The 20,497-nt window shown below is 48.9% G+C and overlaps 1 protein-coding gene and 1 long non-coding RNA gene across 2 annotated transcripts; one reads left to right on the top strand and one right to left on the bottom strand.

Annotated features, from left to right (window-relative positions):
* Positions 1–4,304: 4,304 nt before the first annotated feature.
* Nup50 (nucleoporin 50) lies at positions 4,305–13,985 on the bottom strand. Its single transcript, XM_090328876.1, has 7 exons — positions 13,885–13,985; positions 11,986–12,069; positions 10,034–10,217; positions 8,669–9,349; positions 7,114–7,195; positions 5,248–5,366; positions 4,305–4,648 (listed from the first exon to the last, which is right to left on the bottom strand). The coding sequence occupies exons 1-7, from the start codon at positions 13,951–13,953 to the stop codon at positions 4,446–4,448; spliced, it is 1,422 nt and encodes a 473-aa protein (XP_090185002.1). The 5' UTR covers positions 13,954–13,985; the 3' UTR covers positions 4,305–4,445.
* Positions 13,986–18,863: 4,878 nt separating this feature from the next.
* On the top strand, positions 18,864–20,103 carry LOC150067679 (uncharacterized). Its single transcript, XR_016539695.1, has 2 exons — positions 18,864–18,999; positions 19,785–20,103. It is a non-coding gene; the product is annotated as an uncharacterized LOC150067679 (long non-coding RNA).
* Positions 20,104–20,497: the final 394 nt, after the last annotated feature.

The raw sequence follows: 20,497 nt of genomic DNA, 5'->3' as shown, positions 1-20,497 counted from the left end.
CTGTATCTGTCAGCCTCATACCTGGCAGCCTGTTCCCGTAACTCCTCCTCCTCCACTGAACTTTGTTCCTCCGGGGGCCCTTCCCCCTCATTATCTGTGCTTTGATCTGACTCTCCTGCATCCTGATAGAGGGAACTCCTTGGTCCCTCCTGTTTTTTCTTTTCTCTTCTCTCCTCCTCCTGCACTGTACTTTGTGAGGGCTGCAGTCCCTCAATTCCATTCTTTTGTTTTCTCTTACATTTTACCCCACTCTTGGTGGTCCCTCCTTCCTTGTACGATGACTCCGAGAGACTATCCTGGTGCTTAATTAATACCTTCCTCCCTTCTTTAATAATATCAGTATTTCTGCCCTCCTCCAAACAAGCGCGCACCATTCTCCATATGGGCAACGTGGCGCGGGAGACCCCTCCCTTTTCTAGAGCTCTATTCAGGTCCTCGCCTAATATATCCCAACAGTCCAGTGAGAGATCTCCAGACTCCGCAAACCATGGGGCGTGTATCTCAATATCTGTTAACACTCTATGTATTGTGCCGCGGGAAATTCTCAGCCCACGCTGTTTAAGAAGGGCCTGTAAGGGGGCACAGAAGTCCCTTATACGACACACACTTCCTAAAGAGTTACCCATACTGATGTTTAAAGACCGAGTTAACACAAACCACAGAGGAAGAACGATAACAAGCACCCAGACAAAAACTTCTCAGAACAACATACCTAGAAGGAGTCCTCTTCACGTGTCAAGTTCTGGATCCTCTTCGGCCCCTCCGCAGGTCCCGGGTTCTCGGCACCAGTTGCGGCGCCCGGCACCCCTGACCAGCAGGGAAGAACGGACACCACACGAGGATCCTTCTCGATCACGCTTTATAATTGAAGAGCAAACTCGGTTGAAGGGAAGGCTTGAAGCAGAGGGGCGCGGGGCAGGGAAGTGCAGCTGCTTATAAACAATCAAGGAACGCGGGACTTTTTCCATTGGCTGCTGTGCTGCTAAGGTCATTTTAAAACTCGGGATTGGTCAGGCCTCTGACGTCATACGCGCAGACGCAGCGGAGCGAGCAAAGGCTCTGCACTCACACACCCACTAAGGGGAACTAAGAAATTTGTATACAATGAGCGAGGCAGGGGACAGGCGCCGTCTTGGCTGCTCCGGCTCCCCACACAATAGTGCCAGGCCCACTGGCCAATCCCATCCTGATTAATGAAGCAATCCACTGGGAAGCCTAAGGCTGACTCTGTGGCCCCAAGACACTCAAGTCTCTCTCACTTGCCTCCGAGTAGACCTGTCATTTCAGGAAGTGTCTGGACAGTGTGTGTGGTGGTCTGCCGGGCTTGTGCTGGTAAGACAGAGAGAACTATGAGAGGAAAGCATCAGACACGGTGATTTCTTCACTTCCCATTTATTCACATTGACGGATTGTTACACTTCTCAATAGGATCGTTCAAAAACTAGTACAAACTGAGATTTTATTGGTGGACAATTCAAGGTGTTTTAGTTTTAGAAAGCAGTTCCCTATTTGAAATCAAAAGCAAACAATTTATCCACCTGACTGCGGAGAAGTTTCACACTTCCCTTACAATGGCATCTGTAAGGAACGGTGGAACGGACAGCCCCCGTGCTCTGCACGCAGGCCTGGAAACCTGCCCAGGTCTGAGGAGCTCCTGACTGCCACAGGCCCTGCGTTCTAGCCTGTTGTTCTGACTGCCACCTTCAGAATAAGGAGACTTGGGTCCAGAGTGGGCCACTTGGTCTGCAAAGCTTCTAAAGGCATCAGGCTAGCATCTGACTCAGGAACTATTCGCCTGACATGCTCAGAACAAGCCTGGTATCTTTAGCCACATGGAGAAGGCTCTCAGTGAATATGTCTCTACAGTTCTAAGAGTAAAAGGTAGAATTGCTTCCCTCCACCTATCACAGGTAGTTGAATTATTTTTTTGGCATGCAGCATATAAAAATATGATTTACAATTGAGATTGTAGAACAGAATAATCGTCCTGAAGAAAAGCAGTCCACAGACAGTCCGACTTGAGCCACTAAGTAAAACACAATCTAAAGTCCTTTAAAAACCCTGGATGTGTTTCCAGTGTGCGATGCTAAAAAGGAAGACAGCAGAACTCAATTTTTTGCTTCCTGGGAATGTGCAAACGGAAAGACTGACACCTGCTTCTGGGAAGAAAGGCCGCGGGACACTTAGTGTTCGTGAAGATGGACTTCCACTTAGAATATTTTTAAAAAGGCATCTCATTTTAGGCCCCAAATCTATGATACAACTCGAGAGACTTAAACTTTGAGCAAAATTTCACTTCACATTAAACATTTTAAAACTGCTACCATTGTATTAAACTAAAACTAACATCACTACGAGAGTCAATTCACTGCTAACAAAGACGGGGAAAATACAGGGCGGCCCTCTGCCCCTTCCCCCAAGTAATGAGATACAATTACAACAAAACCTACACATTCAGATACTTTCATATGGATAAAGTGGGGAGCAACAAGTTCCTAAAGCATCAGAGATGAAGGAAATGTCACATTGTGAATTATGGTATACAGATCACATTTTCCCCTGTAATTTTCACCTCAACAGTGATACTCTTAGCAGCAGACAGTTGCAGGGAATGTCAGGAAAAAGGGAAACCACACATATCCAGCAATTTAAAAGTAACCTGGGGGGGAGGTGGAGGGGGACGTCCAACCCTAACCCCTCTTACTATTTTTTTTGTAAATACCCACTGCACACGCATGTGCGGCTAGACTGTAATGTTTTGTGTTCCCTTCCTCTGCATTTAAAAAAAAGTTATGGGCCAGGCACTTGGTGGCTTATGCTTGTAATCCTAGCTACTCAGAAGGCTGAGATCTTAGAATCATGGTTCAAAGCCAGCCTGGATAGGAAAGTCTGTGAGACAACTCTAATTACAAAAATAAACAAAAAAGCTGGAAATGGAGCTGTGGCTCAAGAGGTAATGCTAGCCTTGAGTGAAAAAGCTAAGGGTCAGTGCCCAGGTCCTGAGTTCAAGCCCCAGTATCAGCACACCAAAAAGGTTTAAGATGGATCTCTCTTGTAAGTAGGACAGGGCTGGTACTATTTTTAGAGTATCAACCACTTCCTTATTATAAATTAACCAGCGAAGTCACAAGCACTCTAAGTGACAGACACCAACCAGAGCTAAGAGCTGGAGCAATCCTACTGACCAAAGCCATACATGGCCAAACTCTCACAAAGGGCTTGGAACTAGCACAGGCAACCTAACATCTCACGGGACACGTCCTGCCACCTTCCATCTGAAGGTAGCCAGGTGCCCGCAACACACTCCACATCTAACACCAAAAGACTGCAGTTCCCAAAGCCACCGTCCCATCCGGCCACTCTGCCGCCTCTCTTGTCAGAATAGTGACACAGCAGAGAAGCAAGCGAGCAAGCAATCGTGACCACCAGCAGGGCCTGAAAGATCTGGAGCCAGCATGGCACAGCAACCAACCGAGATGCACACCTGGTCTCTTTTCTGCACCGTCTGCAGACAGCAGTGCTTCACATGGCTTTTGTCCAAATGGACTCAAGTATCTCATTTAAAAAAATAAGTGCGTAAGTCCGATAGCAAGTGCACGCTACACTGCTAAGTTAAAGGCAACATTCTCAGACACCACCTTCTTTCCCATCGTACTCTGTCTGCTGGTGAATTCAACGGCTCTTGTGTATGACATTTACGCAGCTTCAGGTCTGCGGGCCCATGGCATCGATGGCTGTGTACCCCACTTCCTGCTCAACACGGCTTCACACTGACTTTTTCATAAGGATTTATTTTTCATGGTCTAGAAATGATATACCAAATTTGTGCTTTTAAAAACCCATTCCTGGCACCCCCCCTTCCACTCTGACTTTGGGGCTGAAGCAACAGAACCTCACAAAACCCACACCGCCACCTCTGATCGCCTGGTTTACAATGAGAAGATCCTGAACTCTGGTAGAACAGGGTTAAGGGTGGCATCCGCAATCGGGGCATGCTTAGAAGTGACAGCGCAGGGGACAGCAACAGAATGAAGCAACGACAAACACCATCACAGCGCGGCGGCATGGTCCATTTGGTGGTGTACACGGGTGTGGGCGGAAGGCCACCTTGAAGCCTCACCAGTTCAGGGAGAAAACCCTGAGCCCCACAGATTAGCAGAAGGAGTTAAAATCAGTACCCTGATTGCAGTCCATTAAGAAATCACTTATGCTTAGTTTAATCAATAAAGGAACATTAAAAAAAAATCTCCCTAAAATTCCCAAAGTATTTTGCAATTAGTTCTTAAGAAGGGAGAATAGGTGTGTGACACTTAACTTGGAAAGGTTTTATTGGCCTTAATCTTCCTCACAAAAGTTTTGAAGTTGTCTAGAAGTCCCTAGAATGTCAAAGTAGGAAGGAAAGCGAGGCGGGGCGGCGGGAGGCCGCGGCCCAGCGGGCCCCAGGCTCACACCCCCTTCTTCTCCAGGAGGATTTTGTGCAACTCGTCAGCATCCTCACTTGTTTTCACCCGAATCAACATGGGAACCGGGACAGTGGCGTTCTTCTCGTCCAGTGGCGGGTTGGGGACACAGACAATCAGCACGTTGTTCTTCCCTGTCCGGGAGCATGGCATGCTGGGTGGAACCAGGACGTTGAGCAGGATGTTGCCTGCAGTGAGACAACGCGAGACACACCTCAGAGACCGACATCATAGGGCTCAAGAAAGGAGCATGGACAGGCTCTCGGATACACCCTGCATCCAAGACTGGAAGCCCACCAGGCTCCGGTGGCTCACACCTGTAATACTAGCTACTCAGGAAGCTGAGGTCTGAGAGCCACAGACTTTTTCCTCTGATGAACCACCAAAAAGCCCCAAGTAAAGCTATGGCTCAAGTGAAAAGCTAAGGAGCAGCATCCAAGCCCTGATTTCAAGCTCCAGGACAGACACCTTAAACAAATATGTCACTGAGGCCAGCAAGGACTGCTGGTAAATCCACATTCTGGAACTATACCGACTAGTCAGGCCACAGGAAAGAAAAATGTCTTTGGGGAGTTTCCTGCAAGGCCTGGGAGGCTGGCACTCTGTCCACAATGTGTGCCACCCCACCCTCCTCTGCCCTCTCCAGAGCTGAAGCCAGTGAGGGAAAGACTCCAGCTGGGCGGTCCACGAAGCCCGGTCTCATTCCCCGACCCAACTACAGCCCTCTGTACAGCTCCTCAGCAGTAACACTCAAATGACGCATTTAAACAAGAAAAAAGGCACTCACCTAGGTTGGTATCGGCCCGCACTAGCAGCTGCGTTTTCTGATTTGCTGTAGGCTTTAGATGCAAGGTGCCCACACCTTTCTCTTTAAATTCATTGTCTTTCTTGTAAAATAGTTTACACCTATGGAGAAAAATAAGCATAACCCCAATTCAAGGACAAGCAGTCTTCTCCCAGCCAGGATGCCGCTCGTGCTGAATCAGAGTGGAAAGCAGTCTACTGCTGGTGTGGGGTGGGAAGCTAGAGCGCGCTCGCACGTCTCGCCCTGGCTGAGGACAGACAGCAGCACACCCACACCACAGCGGCCCGCGAGTCTCTGCCGTGCTCTACTTTGCCAAGTTCTCTTCAGAGACCCTTCCCAAAACAGTGAGTGAGGAAATATTCTCAGGCAGGGCCACTGCATCGAGACGCTAAGGATTCATGCCCCTGGGTCCCCAGCCCCAAGTTGTTTGCCTGCCACCAGAACCACTCTCTACTCATCTCACTTACTCTGACTAGAAAAAAATTGGCAGTCACGGTCTCTCTCTCTCTATGTCATCCAGGCAGTTGAAATGAAAGAAATTGTCAGCGCCTTCCAAGCTTTCAAAATGTCACAAGTTGTGGTGATTTGTTAAAGGAAAACCTATTGACCAATGGTTCTACATTTTTTCTTAAGAAACATATCCTAGGGCTGGGAGCATGGCCTAGTGGTAGCATGCTCGCCCAGCATGCACAAAGCCCTGGATTTGATTTCCCAGAACCACATACACAGAAAAAGCCAGAAGTTGCACTATGGCTCAAGTGGTAGAGTGTTAACCTCAAGCAAAAAGTGTCCAAGGACAGTGCCTAGGCCCTGAGTTTAAGCCCCAGGACTGGTGCAAAACAAATAAACAAAACAAAACAAAACAACAACAACAAACAATGCAGGGAGTTTGGCCTAGTGGCAGAGGGTTTGCCACTATGCATAAAGACCTGAGTTTGATTCCTCCGTACCACATACACAGAAAAAGCTGGAAGTGGTGCTGTGGCTCAAGTGTTAGAATGCTAGCCTTGAGAAAACCCAAGGATAGTGCTCAGGCCCTGAGTTCAAGCCTGGGACTGGCAAAACAAAAAACAAAAAACCCATAACACAGGAAGCTTCCAATCAGGACAAATGTTATTTCATTAAGTACCTTTGTACATGGGGCTAGGAGCTTGGCCTACTGGCTGAATGCTTGCCTAGCATGCATGAAGACCAGGGTTCGATTCCTCGGTACCACATACATAGAAAAAAAAAAAAACAGGAAGTGGTGTTGTGACTCAAGTGACAGCTCTAGCCTTGAGAAAGCCCAAGGACCATGCTCAGGCCCTGAGCTCAAGCCTGGGACTGGCCAAAAAAAAAAAAAAAAAGAATCCTTGTACAAAGTAATCTCATTTAGTTAGGGAGATCAAATTCCCCTTCTAACATTTTTCTTGAAGAGGTAACTCTCGTTTCAAGTTAGCCCACAAACACGCCTGTAGCCCTAGCTACTGCAGAGGTGGAGGTCAGGAGGGCTGTGTCCAAGGGCAGCTTAGATGAGTTAATAAAGCACAAAGAGCAGGGGCATGACTCGTGTGGCAGAGCATCTGCCTGGTAGGTGTGAAGTAAATTTAGATTCCAATACCACCAAAATTAACCAAGATTTGCAAAAAAGACTCAACCCAAACCAGCTCTCAGCACGCGAGGAGCCACGTCCACCAGGAGTCGATGCTTCCTGTAGGAAGCAGGAACGGGGAGACTTTCTTGGAGGCGAGCAGGGGGGTGGGCGAGAGAATGGAGAAGACAAGAGGGATCACAGAAACAGTCATGTCTGAAGCACTGTCAAAGCCGAAGTCATAGGAAGTACGGAAGACGCCAGATGTGTCCACTTACTTTTTGGAGTAGAAAGCATCTTCTTCCTTCACTTCTGTCACCACCACCTTGGGGGGCTCGTCACTGTCCTCCTCGTCCCCACCTGGCACAGAACAACCACCTGGTGAGCCCACACCAACACTGTACCAAGAGCAGGGGCACCTGCACACACCGCCCTTTAAAATAAATCCCCTATCAGAGCTGAGCCCTCAACAGACAGGAGACCTTGGCTGTCTTTGTGGGCTGACATGATGCCCTGCACGGCGGGCTCCATCTGATTCAGCAACTCTCTGATCCCGCAGCTGCCAGCACAAGAAAGATGGTGTGTTCAGTTAGGGAATCCTGGCCAGCGTAAGGGAGAGCCACCAGGCAGACAGGCAGACAGGCACTGAAGACACAAGCAGCTGAGCATGGTCTGCTCCCCACAGGCCCAGGAGAGCCAAGAATAGGGGACAGAGGCTGCGTGTAACCTAGCTTTCGGGTTATACACACAACACATGCATGGACACAGGACCTTTCTGGAGGGAGGCTGCGTGTACAAGCTGAGGACACTGGGTTTATGCCATGTGATGAAGTCTTTATTGTCACAGACAAGTTGCTTATCTAGTCAAATCTCCAAAATATAAACCAACTCAGTGCACATTCACGCCGCTGAACTTTTTAAATGAAAGTTCTAAAATGTTAAATGGCTGCTTCTCTGTGCATGTTTGGGAAGGGTTTTTTTTGTTTTGTTTTGTTTTTGGGGGGGGGCGGCTGTGCTAAGCCTCCCGCACTTTAAGCCAACTGTTTGTCACTGACTGGTACCTCTAGCCTCTCTAAGTTTTGTGCTGATACTGGGCCTTGAACTCAGGGCCTCTTGCTTGCTTGGCTTTCTTAAGAAAAATGGCTTTATTATTTCATTTTTATTAGTTTACATTATCTGCACAAGTGGCTTCAGCTGGTCTGCACTTTGAACAACTTGCTCTAGTAAACCTCAAGCCCACCTCCCTCTTTACACAGTCCTTAGTGGGTTTCATTGTGTTATTTTGACATAATGTTGCCAGCTTTTTGCTGGACAATTAGGAATGGAGTCTCTAAGGCTTCTTTTCTGCTGACTATGAACCCTGATCCTCTGGATCTAACCCTCCTGAGTAACTCAGATTACAGGCATAAACAACCCACCAGTGCCCGGCTTCATTTTCTAATCTTAATCCCGTAACAACCCTACAGAACAGGCTTGATACTGCTCTAACCAGTGTAATACATACAATGCAATGTCAGATCCACCCCCAAAGCCTGGGCTTTCTCCACTAAAGCAAAACTTACACACGTAAAAAATTTACTAGGGTTGGGCACTGGTGGCACACACTTGTAATCCTACCTACTGAGGAGGCTGAGATCTGACCACAGCAGCACAAAAATCCACAAATATGTGAGACTCTCCAATTCGAGAGCAATAAAGCTGGAAGAGGAGCTGTGGCACAAGTGGTAGAGCACCACCTTGGAGGAACAGCTCTCTGAACATGAGGCCCCGAATTGAAGTCCCAGAACCAGCAAGAGCCAACACAGAAACCTCACAAGGACAAGCCTTGTTTACCTTTGCATTCGTTACTAGCGCCTTCTGCTTGGCTCTCCGAGGTTTTAGCAGGAAATGGCGAAGAAACGGATTTGCTCTGAGTAGTATCTTTACTAAAAAAACCGGAGTTTCCAGGGGTAAATGAAAATCCAGTGAGGGACCCAGAGCTCGTTAAGCCCAAAACTGAGCTGTCGACTTTCTTGCCGAAGTTGAACGAGGCACTTGCTGCTCCTTGTCCAGGGTCTACTTTCTTTTCAGGCTCAGCCTCCCTCTTCTTTTCTAACGTGGTCTCAGCCTGACTGCTGTGAAACAAAAACGTTCCCTCTTGCTGTAGCTTCGGTGACCCAAATGAGGGGGGAGGTGGGGCCTGAACTGACAGCCCTTTGGCCTCACTCTCTGAGTTACTGCTGCTGCTCTCGTGCTGCTCCTCAATGGCGGCCAGGTACTTTTCGTAGTCCTTGAAGATGGGGGTCAGGTCGCAGAGGGGGTTCGTGTCCACGTGCTTCACGATCCAGTCCCGCACGGAGCAGTTGAGGGAGGCCAGCTGCTCGCGGTAGGTGCTCCCCGTGCCAGCTTTGGTGGAGCAAGAAGAGGAAGAGGAGAAGGACGAGGAGGAGGAGGAGGGCTGCGCACCTCTGCCGTTAGACTTGGGGTCTGAAATGTGTTTATCCATTTTTATGGGGCCATTTACAGCAAAAGAACCTAGAGAAAATTAAAGTTTGGACAATGTATTTAGAAGCTGGTGTACACCATAGTCTTTGGTTTTGTGTGTGTGCTAGCATCGGTGTTTAAACTCGGGGCCTGGGAGCTGTCCTGTGGCATTTTCACACCGAGTAGGGAGTAACCTGAACTCAAAGTGCTTCGCTACTCTGGCTCAGTGAAGACTGGGCCGCAGGCCCCTTTGCTGTGGCAGACTTCCTGCAACCCGGAGGGCCAGGGTCACCATTTGGCCTCGCACCCAGCATTGTTTCCTATGAAAATCCCAGGAGCTCCCGACAATGAACTCACTCAAAATGAGACAACGCCTGTGCCAGCTGCCCCATGAGGTCAACGCTTCCGCTGCCAGCCTGTCTGGAAGGCTCTGGCCAGGCCAGTGCATGGGAGCGCCAGGGCACCACGGGTGAGGCACACACAAAGCTCGTGGTGCTTTTGCAAAAAATGGAGAGAGCAACCAAGTGCTTCCTTTCATGCCTGACCCGAGCTGCTGAGGCAGGAAACAGAACCAAGAGGAGTCAGTTCTGGTGCAGGACTCCCGCTCCGCCTGCCTCCCCTCTGTATGTGGCCCAGGGCTCCCCAGGTTCCAGCCTTCGCTCCCATAGCCCAGGGCGAAACACATCCCCATCAAGTCATCTATAAGCAGGAGGGGGCCTGGGCCACGCTACTCACCAAAGGCTGCCTTGGGCTCTGCTGCCACCCTGGCACTGCTCAAGGGAGGGACACTGGTCGAGCTGTTTCCATTTGACAATCCTTCCAGAGGCTTCCCTCCAGCACAGCCAAATCCAGAAAACCCTCCTCCTCCTGAAGGCACAACCAAACCTTTAAAACCTTTAAAGGCCCCTCCACTATCAGACTGAAATGAAGAAAGAGCACATGTTAGGCAGGCAGACTCTAGGCATACACCAAGGCAAGTGACAACTGTGTTTCACCCCAACAGCACCCAGACCCCAGCCTTGATCAGCATTGCCTGCCTGGGAAACAGCACAGGCCCAAACAGGCGTGGGGCACTTCACTCCCCAGGAGTACTTTGTTGTCCAAATCCTCCCTGAAGGAGACAGGGGATCATTGATGCTTAAATACATATTTCCAACTGTGTTATACAGGGCCGAGGAAGCTTACTATATATATATGGTAAGAGTGCATGCCTGGCAAGATTTAAGTCCCGAGTTTAAACCTAGTTCCGCTAAAGAGAGATAAAAACAAAGGCTAATATGATAAACTCATCTACTTACTACACAGCCTCAAAGTAAATGAAAATAGTCTTAGCACAACTAAATGCCAATTTTTTTGTGTACCTTCCCCAAATGTCTAAAGCAGCCTTAAAAACAATCAAGTCAGATTAACTAAAAATAACTGAACTGTGACGCTCAGACCCCAGGTGCCCCAGCAGTTAGTATCATAGGTATGAGCTGACAGTGCTGGTGCCAAAGTTCAAAGCAGCTTGGGCAGACAAATCCATGAGACTTCTATTTTCAGATTAATTGGAAAAAAGCCAAAACTGGAGATGTGGCTCAAATGATAGAATGCTGGCCTTGAATGAAAAGCCCAGTGAGCAAAAAAAAAAAAAAAAAAAAAAAACCGGAAGGTGAGAGACCCTAAGTTTAAGCCTCAGTACTGGCACACAAAAATAAAACAAAAGAAAAGAACGACTAACGCCAGCCCCACGAAGTCCTTCCTGCTGCACCAAAGAGGTCGGGGGAAGGCTCAGAGCAGGAAAAGCTCCCAAGGGTGTGTGTAGTGACCTCTGAATACTGAGCACAGAGATTCAATTAGAGCCACACTCCAAGCACCTGCATGCAGGCAGGAAGTGTCTTATCTGCTGTACAATCACACTAGAGAGAAACTGGGCCAGGAGACATGCCACACACACACAGTGTGCCACCTGCCTTCTTGCCAGGTCTGACACCAGTTTTCCTGTCTTCTACACTGCGATCCTCACTCTTCCTTAAAACTGTCACTCAGCATACCAATTTCCTCCATGAGGGGTCTCCTTTTAAGGCACAGAACCCACTGTCCTTTTATTCAATCTACACAAGTAAGCATTTTATTTTTTTTGGTGCCAGTTCTGGGATTAGAACTCAGGACCTCCTGATCTTGCTTGGCTTTTTCACTCAAGTCTAGCACTTTACCACTGAAGCCACTTCTCCATTTCGAGCTTTTTATTGCTTAACTGGAGGTAAAAATCTTAGGGACTGGGGCCGGGAGTTTGGCCTAGCGGTAGAGTGCTTGCCTAGCATGCACGAAGTCCCAGGTTCGATTCCTCAGTCCCACATACATAGAAAAAATGCCAGAAGTGGTGCTGTGGCTCAAGTGGTAGAGCTCTGACTTTGAGAAAGTCAAAGGACAGTGCTCAGGCCCTGAGCTGAAGCCCAAGACTGACCAAAAAAAAAAAAAAAAAAAAAAAAATCTTAGGGACTTTTTTTTGCCCAGATTGGCTTTCAATCTTGATCCTCAGGCATTAGCCTCCTGGGTAGCCAGAACTGCAGGTATGAACCTCGTGTGCCTAGCAAGAAATAAGCCTTGGGCGGGGGCATCTGTCACATGCTGACTGCTCTCCAAGACAGAAACACTCTCTAACTCTGAAGTCACATTAGTCTTTAGAAATGTAAAACAGTACTCACTTCAAACCCAACATTTCTACGTCTGGCTTTCTTTATGGCTCGGTTCTTCAAGACTTCTTCACTGGCCACCGAGAATGTTCCCACCTGCAAGGTCACAAACCACACAGCAGAGGTCAGATGAAGGAAGCATAAGTGCTTCTCCTAACAGGAGGCTTAATGTACTGTAAATACTGGGAAGACAAATTCCAGATCTGCGTGCTAAGAGGACTCACAGCTATTATCCAGATTCCTGTGGATTCCAACTTGAATAAGGCAAATTGTGGCTGTTCGAGCCAATCTATAAATATAGGCTTCAAGTCCCAATTTGAAAAGAAGGGTATGTAGCTCTAGAAAGATCACAACTTAGCCATGCACAGTGACTCACACCTGTAATCCTAGCTACTCAGGAGGCTAAGATCTGAGGATCAAGGTTCAAAGCCAGCCCCAGCACAAAAGGACCTGAGATTCTTATCCCCAATTAACCTCTAGAAAATGGGAAGTGGAGCTTGGTTCAAGGGTAGTTCAGTCACTTTGAGCTGAAGAGCTCAGGGACAGCACCCAGGCCGAGTTCCAGCTTCCATGACCCATCCCCCCCCCCCCCAAAAAAAAAAAAGAAAAAGAAAATTACAGTTCAAAGTCAGCTTGGGCAGGAAAATCTGTGAGACTCTTATCTCCAATTAGACATTGAAAAGATCGGAGCTGTGACTCACTCATAGAGAGCAGAGCCCAGATCCTAAGTTCAAGTCTAAGGATTAATGTGTACATGACACAGTCCTTCCTACTCCAAGTCAGGTTCAAATGGTAAAGTGCTAGACAAATAAACCAAGTGACCATGAGGCCTTGAGTTCAAAACCCACCACCAGCACAAAAAGAAAAAAATAACAATCTTATCAAGTCAGTTTGGTTCCTCTAAACATACTTATACAGCAATAGTGTTAGCTTGGAGCTGGGGACATGGTCAAGTGGTAGAACTCTTACCTAACAAGCAGAAAACCCCACTTCAAACCCCAATAATGCTACAAAAAAAGGAAGTTTAGAAAGTCTTACTTTTTTGATTTAACACATAAATTTGAAGTTAACTTAGTTACAGATTTCTTTAGTAAGAATATCAAACTACCAATGAAACACACTAGATTGCAACTATGTTGTTGTTCTTTTTTTTTTTTTTTTGAGTTTCACTATGTAGCCCAGGTTGGCCTTGATCTTCCTGCCTCAGCCTCCACAGTGCTGAAATTAGAGGTGTTTGCTACCATGTCTGGCTTGTGCTCTTTTATCATTAAGGGGAAAGAGTCCTTCCATGCAAACCTTCATTTTGCTGGGGAAGAAGAAACCAGGCAGATCCCAGTTACTCAAGCTTATGACCCACTGTGCTCCTGGAGCTACCATGGGAACTGCAGATGCAGCCATAGCAGAGCAGCCTCCGAGCAGGACAGGTAACTTCTAAAACTAGAAGGATACAGACTAACACAGTGACAGTAGACCATGGACCATGCATCAGAGTTACGGACAGGCGCTAGTGGGTAGCACACTACATGAATAGCCAAGGGTTAAGAGTATAGTGTAGTTATCTGATATATCGGATATAATTGTATTTGGTTATCTGAAATTGGATAGGGAACGGGGGAAAACAAGAGGGGTGGGGGAGAGAGGAAGGGAAATGGGGACCATGACATGTGAAAGGGTATCAATGTGTGGGAATTAAGGCACCATTTATCTGGCAAATATCATGTAACCCTTCTATTAATTACAATAAAAAATATATTTAAAAAAAAAAGAGTATAGTGTAAACAATCACAGGCCTTGGTCCACAAGTTGATTATGTCTTCATCCTTCTGGCAGTCTGGGGGTGGTAGGATTCCAAAATAATTTACATGGAGAGACACAGTTTTAAAAAAAGTTTCTTAGGGAAACTGCTTTTACCTCTTCAGCTTCATCATCCTGATCCCAGTTCCTATCTGTCAATTCCTTCTCGGCAATTCTTTTCGCCATTTTTTTTTAATCTAAAAAAAAAAGAATAAAAATAAAAAGTTAAGTTTTATATACAGTGCAATGGTATAAGGATGGCATAGGGAATCTTAATGAAAGCTACAAGGGACTGGGAGGGGAGAAAGAAAAAGCCATTAGAAGGTTATTCCGAGCAAAATACAATACATGCACATATGAAATACTATGGCAAAATCTCCTAATGCAATTAATAGGCATTAACAAAATCATGGAAGAGTAACACAGGCTCTGTGGAGCAGTGAGTAGTGATCAATGTGATTGAAGTAGCTTGCCCGAGTAAAGTAGAACAATGAAACCTGGTCAAAGTATTTTAAGAAGTGGGGAAGAGGCCGGGAGTTTGGCCTAGTGGTAGAGTGCCTGCCTAGCATGCATGAAAACCCAGGTTCGATTCCTCGGTACCACATACATAGAAAAAGCCAGAGTGGTGCAGTGGCTCAGGGTAGAATTCTGGCCTTGAGGAATGCCCAAGGACAGTGCTGAGGCCCCGAGCCCAAGCCCAGTACTGGCAAAAAAAAAAAAAAAAAAAAAAGAAGTGGGGAGGGGGAAGGGAGAGTGATAGAGGGAGATATTGTGTACAAGTGTGGAAATGTCATAATGAAATGTCCTTGTGCAACTAATGTACGTTTAAAAAAGAAGCTGGAGCCGAGGGTATGGCCTAGTGGTAGAGTGCTTGCCTAGCATGTACAAAGACTCGGGTTCAATTCCTCAGTACCACATACACAGAAAAAAACAGAAGTAGCACTGTGTCTCAAGGCGTAGAACACTAACCTTGAGAAAGCTCAAGGACAGTGCTCAGGCCCTGAGTCCAAGCACCAAGACTAGGGGGGAAAAAAAAGAGAGAAAAAGAAAGGTTTACCTCTCTAGACCAAGATACAGCTCTTATAGAGAACCTAAAAAAGTTCACTCTAGCATGAAATAGAACACTCAGATGCTGAAGGAGATTGCACCAAGAAATGCAGGATGGGCTGTAAGGCTCCAGGGCTCCGCAGCCAGTGAAGGGTAGTAGGAGAGGAACATTACCTCTCTTCCTGAACAATCCTCAGCCAAATGACACAGAGGTGTAGTCCAAGTGGGAGAATGCTTACTTAGCAAGTGTGAGGTCCTGAGTTCAAATCCTAGTACCACCAGAAACTATAAAGTTAATCTTGAATATGCAGTTATCAAGCTAACATACTCTATGACTATCCTCAGGGCCTGGGCACGGTCCCAGAGCTTAATTTTGCTCAAGGATAGCACATTACCATTTAAACCACAGCTCTACTTCTGGTTTTTGGTGGTTAACTGGAGGTAAGAATCTCATGGACTTTCCTGCGCAGGCTTGGCTTTGGAATTGTGACCCTTAGATTTCAGCCACCTGAGGAACTAGCCATGAGCCACTAGTATCTGTCTGTAAGACATTTTTCACATTTAAAAACTTCTTAAGGATCATCCACTAGTTTATCCTCACGTAAGCATTTTAATAAGATACCAGTAACACTTTCATACCTGAGTACTTCTCTTTAGTCTACCACTTGATAGAATCCCATGTGTCCCAAGATTTAGGTGTTCCAAAATGCGCACTGGGCAAAGCTAAGTCACCATCCACAAATTCAAAATGCCAATGTGAATGTGATAACACTCAAAGAATGTATAACGCTTCCAGACCTTCAACTCAATTCTCACAAGACCACTTATTTATAAAGTGTTGGTGGCCATCTTTTAAAATTTCCAATTTCTCTTCCGATCCTAGTTTCCTATCCTTTGTTGTAAATAAACAGCAATACAACAGGAAAAAAAAAAAACCCAAACACTAACTAGAACCAACTAAGAACAGTCATACTGACTGAACAAGAAAATGTCTCCTCTGACTCATTCATCGGGGGATAGGGAGGGAGGGAGGGAGATGCTGGCTAGGGCTGGTCAAACTTGACTTGCCTGGTCTCCTTCCCCATTCATGTGCCCTAAGCATGCTAGAACGCCAGCATCTAAGTTAAAATAGCCAGGCACTAGTGGCTCACACCTGTAATCCCAGATACTCAGGAGGATGAGATCTGAATATTGCAGGAAAGTTCTCGAACCAGCAAACTGTGACTCAAGTGATAAGAGTGGCCACCTTGAGCAAGTTAAGGGACAGGGGCTGCAAGTGATAGTGGTAGAGTGCTTGCCTACCATTCACAAAGACTGGGGAAGTGGTGCTGAGGCTCAAGTGGTAGAGCTATAGCTTTGAGAAAGCCCAAGGACAGTGCTGATGGCCTGAGTTCAAGCCCAGGACTGGCAAAAAAAAAAAAAAGCTCTAAGTTCTAGCACCAGCACTCACACAAAAAGGACAGGAACTTACATATCACTCATTGTTGTACAGCATAAAAACAGTATCTACAGAATAAAATTCAGCCGGCTGGCATTCTAGTCCTTCAAAAGCTGATGTTTACAGCCTTTCAGCCTATTTAAGAAAATGTTATTGTTATTAAGTTGTTGTACAGAGAAATTACCATTTCAAAGTCAGGTAATGAGTACATTTCTTTTCACAATGTTGCTCTCCACTCCCTGACCAAAAGTTACATAGTTCATTTTCTACATAGTGTATACCGGATACCATGGCATTTTTTCACCCTTCCTCCCCATCTCTTTCTGTGTCCAGCAAGGAAGAAAAAAAAAAAAAAAAAAAGCAAGAAAAAAAAAAAAAACAGGCAACCTGGGTTTCCATTTAGGCTTTCAGCTTTTAGTACATTCTAGTAATTTTCTGATACATTTTTTCTGATTATAAAATGATTTTAAAGACCAACACTATAAAATGCAATGTGTGAGATTTAGTAACCACTTAACCAAAAATTCTTCATCTAGGCTAGAGTTTGAAACATGGGAAAGATATGATTCTTCATTGAATTTCTTTCTCCCACCCCTCTCCATCTTACTATTCATTAACTAGCATCTCCATCGGAGGGAGCAAGAGGGGAGCTAAATTGGAATGGCCGCGGTTTCTTTCCATGACTTTCATTGACTGGAATTAAAAAAATGAAGGGGAGAAAAGGGGTGGGGATGAGATGCGGGTCAAGACCAGAGAGCAGGGTAAAACCTTCCTCATTCCTGCAACGAGGCTAACTCCTGCCCCCAAATGTAGGTGTTTTCGATGTTAATCAGATCAATATAATCAGGGGGCAGAGATCTCGGGTCGTTTCGTGGGGGGGTCATGGGGCTTGGACTCTGGGTCTGGGCACCGTCCCCGAGCTCTTCAGCTCAAGGCTACCGCCCTGCCCGTGAGCCAAGCCTCACTTCCCGTTTCCCAGAAGTTCACTGGGTCCTTCTGTGCCCGGGCTGGCTTTGAACCTGGATCCTCGGGTCTCAGCCTCCCGAGAGGACCGAGGCGTGAGCCGCCTCGCCCAGCAAGATCTCGGTCGTGTGTGGTGAGGTCTCGAGGCCCCCCGCCGTTCATTGCACAGGCGCTGGGTCGTCGGGAGCACCGCCGAGCGGAGCCGCTGGGCCGGCCGCGGGGGCGCACGCCGGCCCGCGCACGCGCACGGCGAGCCCCGCTCCCGGTGAGTAACCCGGCTCCCGTGCCCGCCTCCGCCTGCGGACGGGGAGCGCCAGGCACACGAGGCCTCGTGGTCGAGGACGCGCCTCAGCAGAGGGCCCTGCCACGAAAGGCAGGTCCCGCGAGAAGCAGGCGGGGGACTCCGCGGAGAGCCGACTCCGAGGAGCAACGGGGAACGCTTGAGCGGAGCCGCGCTTTGGCCCACGGCGTGCGGCTCCGGCCTCGACCCCGCAGCGGGGGCCGCGCGCTCGCGGGACTCCGGCATCGCGGACGCCCCGGGCCCGGGCCGGACGCGGCGAGGCCCCGCGGGACGCGCGAGCCGCGCCGGCCCTCGCCTGGCGTGCGGGGCCCGGGCGTGCGGGCGACGCCCAAGGAGCGGCGAGCGCCACACGCTGGTACTGGACAATGGCCGACGCGGCCGGCCGGCCGGCGCGGGGAGAGGCGCCCGGGCCCGCGGGGAGAGCCGGGCAGCGGCAGGGGCCGAGCTGCTGGGCGGGCGGGAGGCGGCGGGGCGGCGCGCGGCGCGGCGGCCTCACAAACGGCGGCCGGGCGCCGCCCTGCCTCCCTCCGTCCGTCCCGCGTCCCGCGTCCCGCCCGCCGCCCCACCGAGGCCCGGCCCGCGCCCTCACCTTCCCGGGGGCCGCCGCGGCGCTGGAGGGGTCGTGGGCGCGGCGACCAGCAGGGCCGAGGCGGCAGCGTCCGCACGCGAGTCCGAGGCGGCGGCCGGGCGCTTGCGCGGCGCCGGGGGCCTGGGAGGACGGGATGGTCGGCAGGCCTGGGGTCTCCAACAGCATGTCCCCCGGGGGCCGTGCGGCCGCTCAGACGCACGCCGCTGGGGGGCCGGCTACGAGCACGCTCCGCGCCGCCATTTTGTAACTCGGATCTAAGCTTAAAATCAATTCCGGGGGGAGGAAGAAAAAAAAAAAAGAGAGAGAGAGAAACGCCCGCGTCTGGGCACTGCGCAAGCGCGGCGGAGCTCAGGCAGCGCCGCCGCCCTCCGTAGACACTGAGACGTCACGGGGCGCATGCGCGCAGTTTCTTAGAAACGACCGCCGGGAGCGACGCGCCGGCTTCGCGCATGCGCGCGTGCGGATGCGCGTGTGTGGATGCGCGCGCTGGCCGCAGGCGCGGCGCCGGCGTTCGCGGCCCGGGCGCGGGAGTCACGTGGCGCCTGCCGCCCGCCTGGGAGGCGTCTTTCGCGCCCGGAGTCGCCGAGGCGCTCGCGGTAGTCCGGTGGGGCCAGGCCGCACGTCGAGCCGGGGAAGCCGCCCGGGGGCCTCCGCCTGCCCGCCCCGCCCCCGCCCCGCGGGCGGCCAGTGCACGTCTCCGGCGCACGCGCTCTCCGCGTCCCGGAGACGGCTCCCATGTGTATACCCCATTCACGGATAACGTGATTTAAACATGCAGGGCCGGCCTGGGGACTCCCAGCCTCGGGTCCGGGTGCCCGGAGGTCAGCTTGTGAGCAGCGTGGCGAGATCCCGTCGAGGAACAGTGAAGCGCGTGGATGAGAAGGCAGAGCAGGGGTAAGGGCGTGAAAACACTAGAATTCTGACTGTGAGTAGAGTGAAAAACAATGGGATGAAGTACAGCTAAATACTGAAGTCTTGTGTCTAAGAGAAAACAGAATGGACACAGTCAGCACCCAGGCACACAAGGTAGAGTAATCGTGAATGGCCGAGTGTCCAGACACCTGGCCATAGGAGATGGAGTACGACACACACACACACCCCTGCGCACAACCAATCAGAAAGAGGCCCGAGAGGACCCAAAATGAGGGGCAGCACTTCTGCTGGCCTTAATGAGACTGTGGTTCAAGGATCTTAGGCCTTCAGGTGCCTGCTCCTTGCCCAAGAGGACTGAGGAGGACTGAGACTCGTCCTGTGACCCTGGAGCTCACACTGTGACAGGACCGGGAAGTTGTGTCCAACAACTGACGGGCAGGCCCTGTTGCACTTGAGGACTAAGCTGTCAGGTGAGTCCAGCAGGTATGCTGGATAGGCAGAATAGAATTAGGCAAGTTAGGACTCTGCTAAGCTATGTTAAATCAAACTGTTGTTTCATATCAGCCTATTGGTGAATTAGTTTGCCTGCTCACAACAAGGACAAAATAAGTAAAACTATGAATAAGTTGTACGTGGTATCCCAGTAGGACAAGAGAATAACAAGTTCAAGACACAACCTGGGCTCCATAACAATACCTTGTCCTGAAGATTAAGTAAGACAATATGAGAGAGTCTTTTGCAAGTACTATGTCATTTTACCTTCTAAGGGATTTGAAGATCTGAAGTTTTTTTTTCCCCCACTTTAGTTACATCTGAAGATTGTGGTATTTGCAGGGTCACCTAGACACAGGATCAACTGTATAGATTTTTAACATTTAAGAAGGATTTATTCCCAGCTGGTTCTCAGAAGATAAGAAATCCAAAGCCTCATCTTTGCCAGATGTGAAAAGAAATATCCAGCCTGGAAGCTGTGTTAAATTTTGTACATCTGCATTTTGGCAAGTCTTTCCCACCACTCCTGTAATTTCTGTGGAATCATATGAACTGTATGTATAACTAATTGAAAAAAGTCTTGTGCGTGTGAAAGCATGCTAATCAATAAAGCTAGGTTGTTATTTGGATAAATACAGAGTTGCAAGCCTATTTAAGTGTCTGTTCCTCTTAAAAAATTCTTGGGGCAAAGTTGGGTGCCGATGATTCATACTTAGAAGGCTGAGATCTGAGGATCACAATTCAAAGCCACCCCAATCTTATCTCCATTTAGCTACCCAAAAAGCCAACGATGGCTCAGATGATAGCATGCTAGCCTTTGCACCAAGCTCAGGACAGTGCCCAGGCTCTGATTTCAAGCCCACAATCAGTGCACGCATGCACCCGTGCACACACACACACATATACATACACACACAAATACATGTGGTGGGTTAGCACTATAGAGAGACTTGACTCATTATTTAAAAGGTGGTTCTGACATCTGTTGTAGAGGCTGATAGATGGCAGGCATCAACAATGGCGGGAA

This window comes from Megascapheus bottae, chromosome 2 (assembly GCF_031878675.1).
Source record: "Megascapheus bottae isolate mThoBot1 chromosome 2, mThoBot2.hap1, whole genome shotgun sequence".
NCBI classification, from domain to species: Eukaryota; Metazoa; Chordata; class Mammalia; order Rodentia; family Geomyidae; genus Megascapheus; species Megascapheus bottae.
Note: the sequence above shows the minus strand (reverse complement) of the source record. Positions and strands in the feature narration are given on the sequence as shown.

Excerpts from the sequence above, each read along its gene's own strand:
- Nup50 (XM_090328876.1), bottom strand. The coding sequence starts at position 13,953 with ATGGCGAAAAGAATTGCCGAGAAGGAATTGACAGATAGGAACTGGGAT. Across the intron at positions 7,196-8,668 it reads CGCTAGTAACGAATGCAAAG|GTGGGGACGAGGAGGACAGT; the intron begins GTAAACAAGGCT and ends GTTCTGTGCCAG. Across the intron at positions 5,367-7,113 it reads GATGCTTTCTACTCCAAAAA|GTGTAAACTATTTTACAAGA; the intron begins GTAAGTGGACAC and ends TTTTCTCCATAG.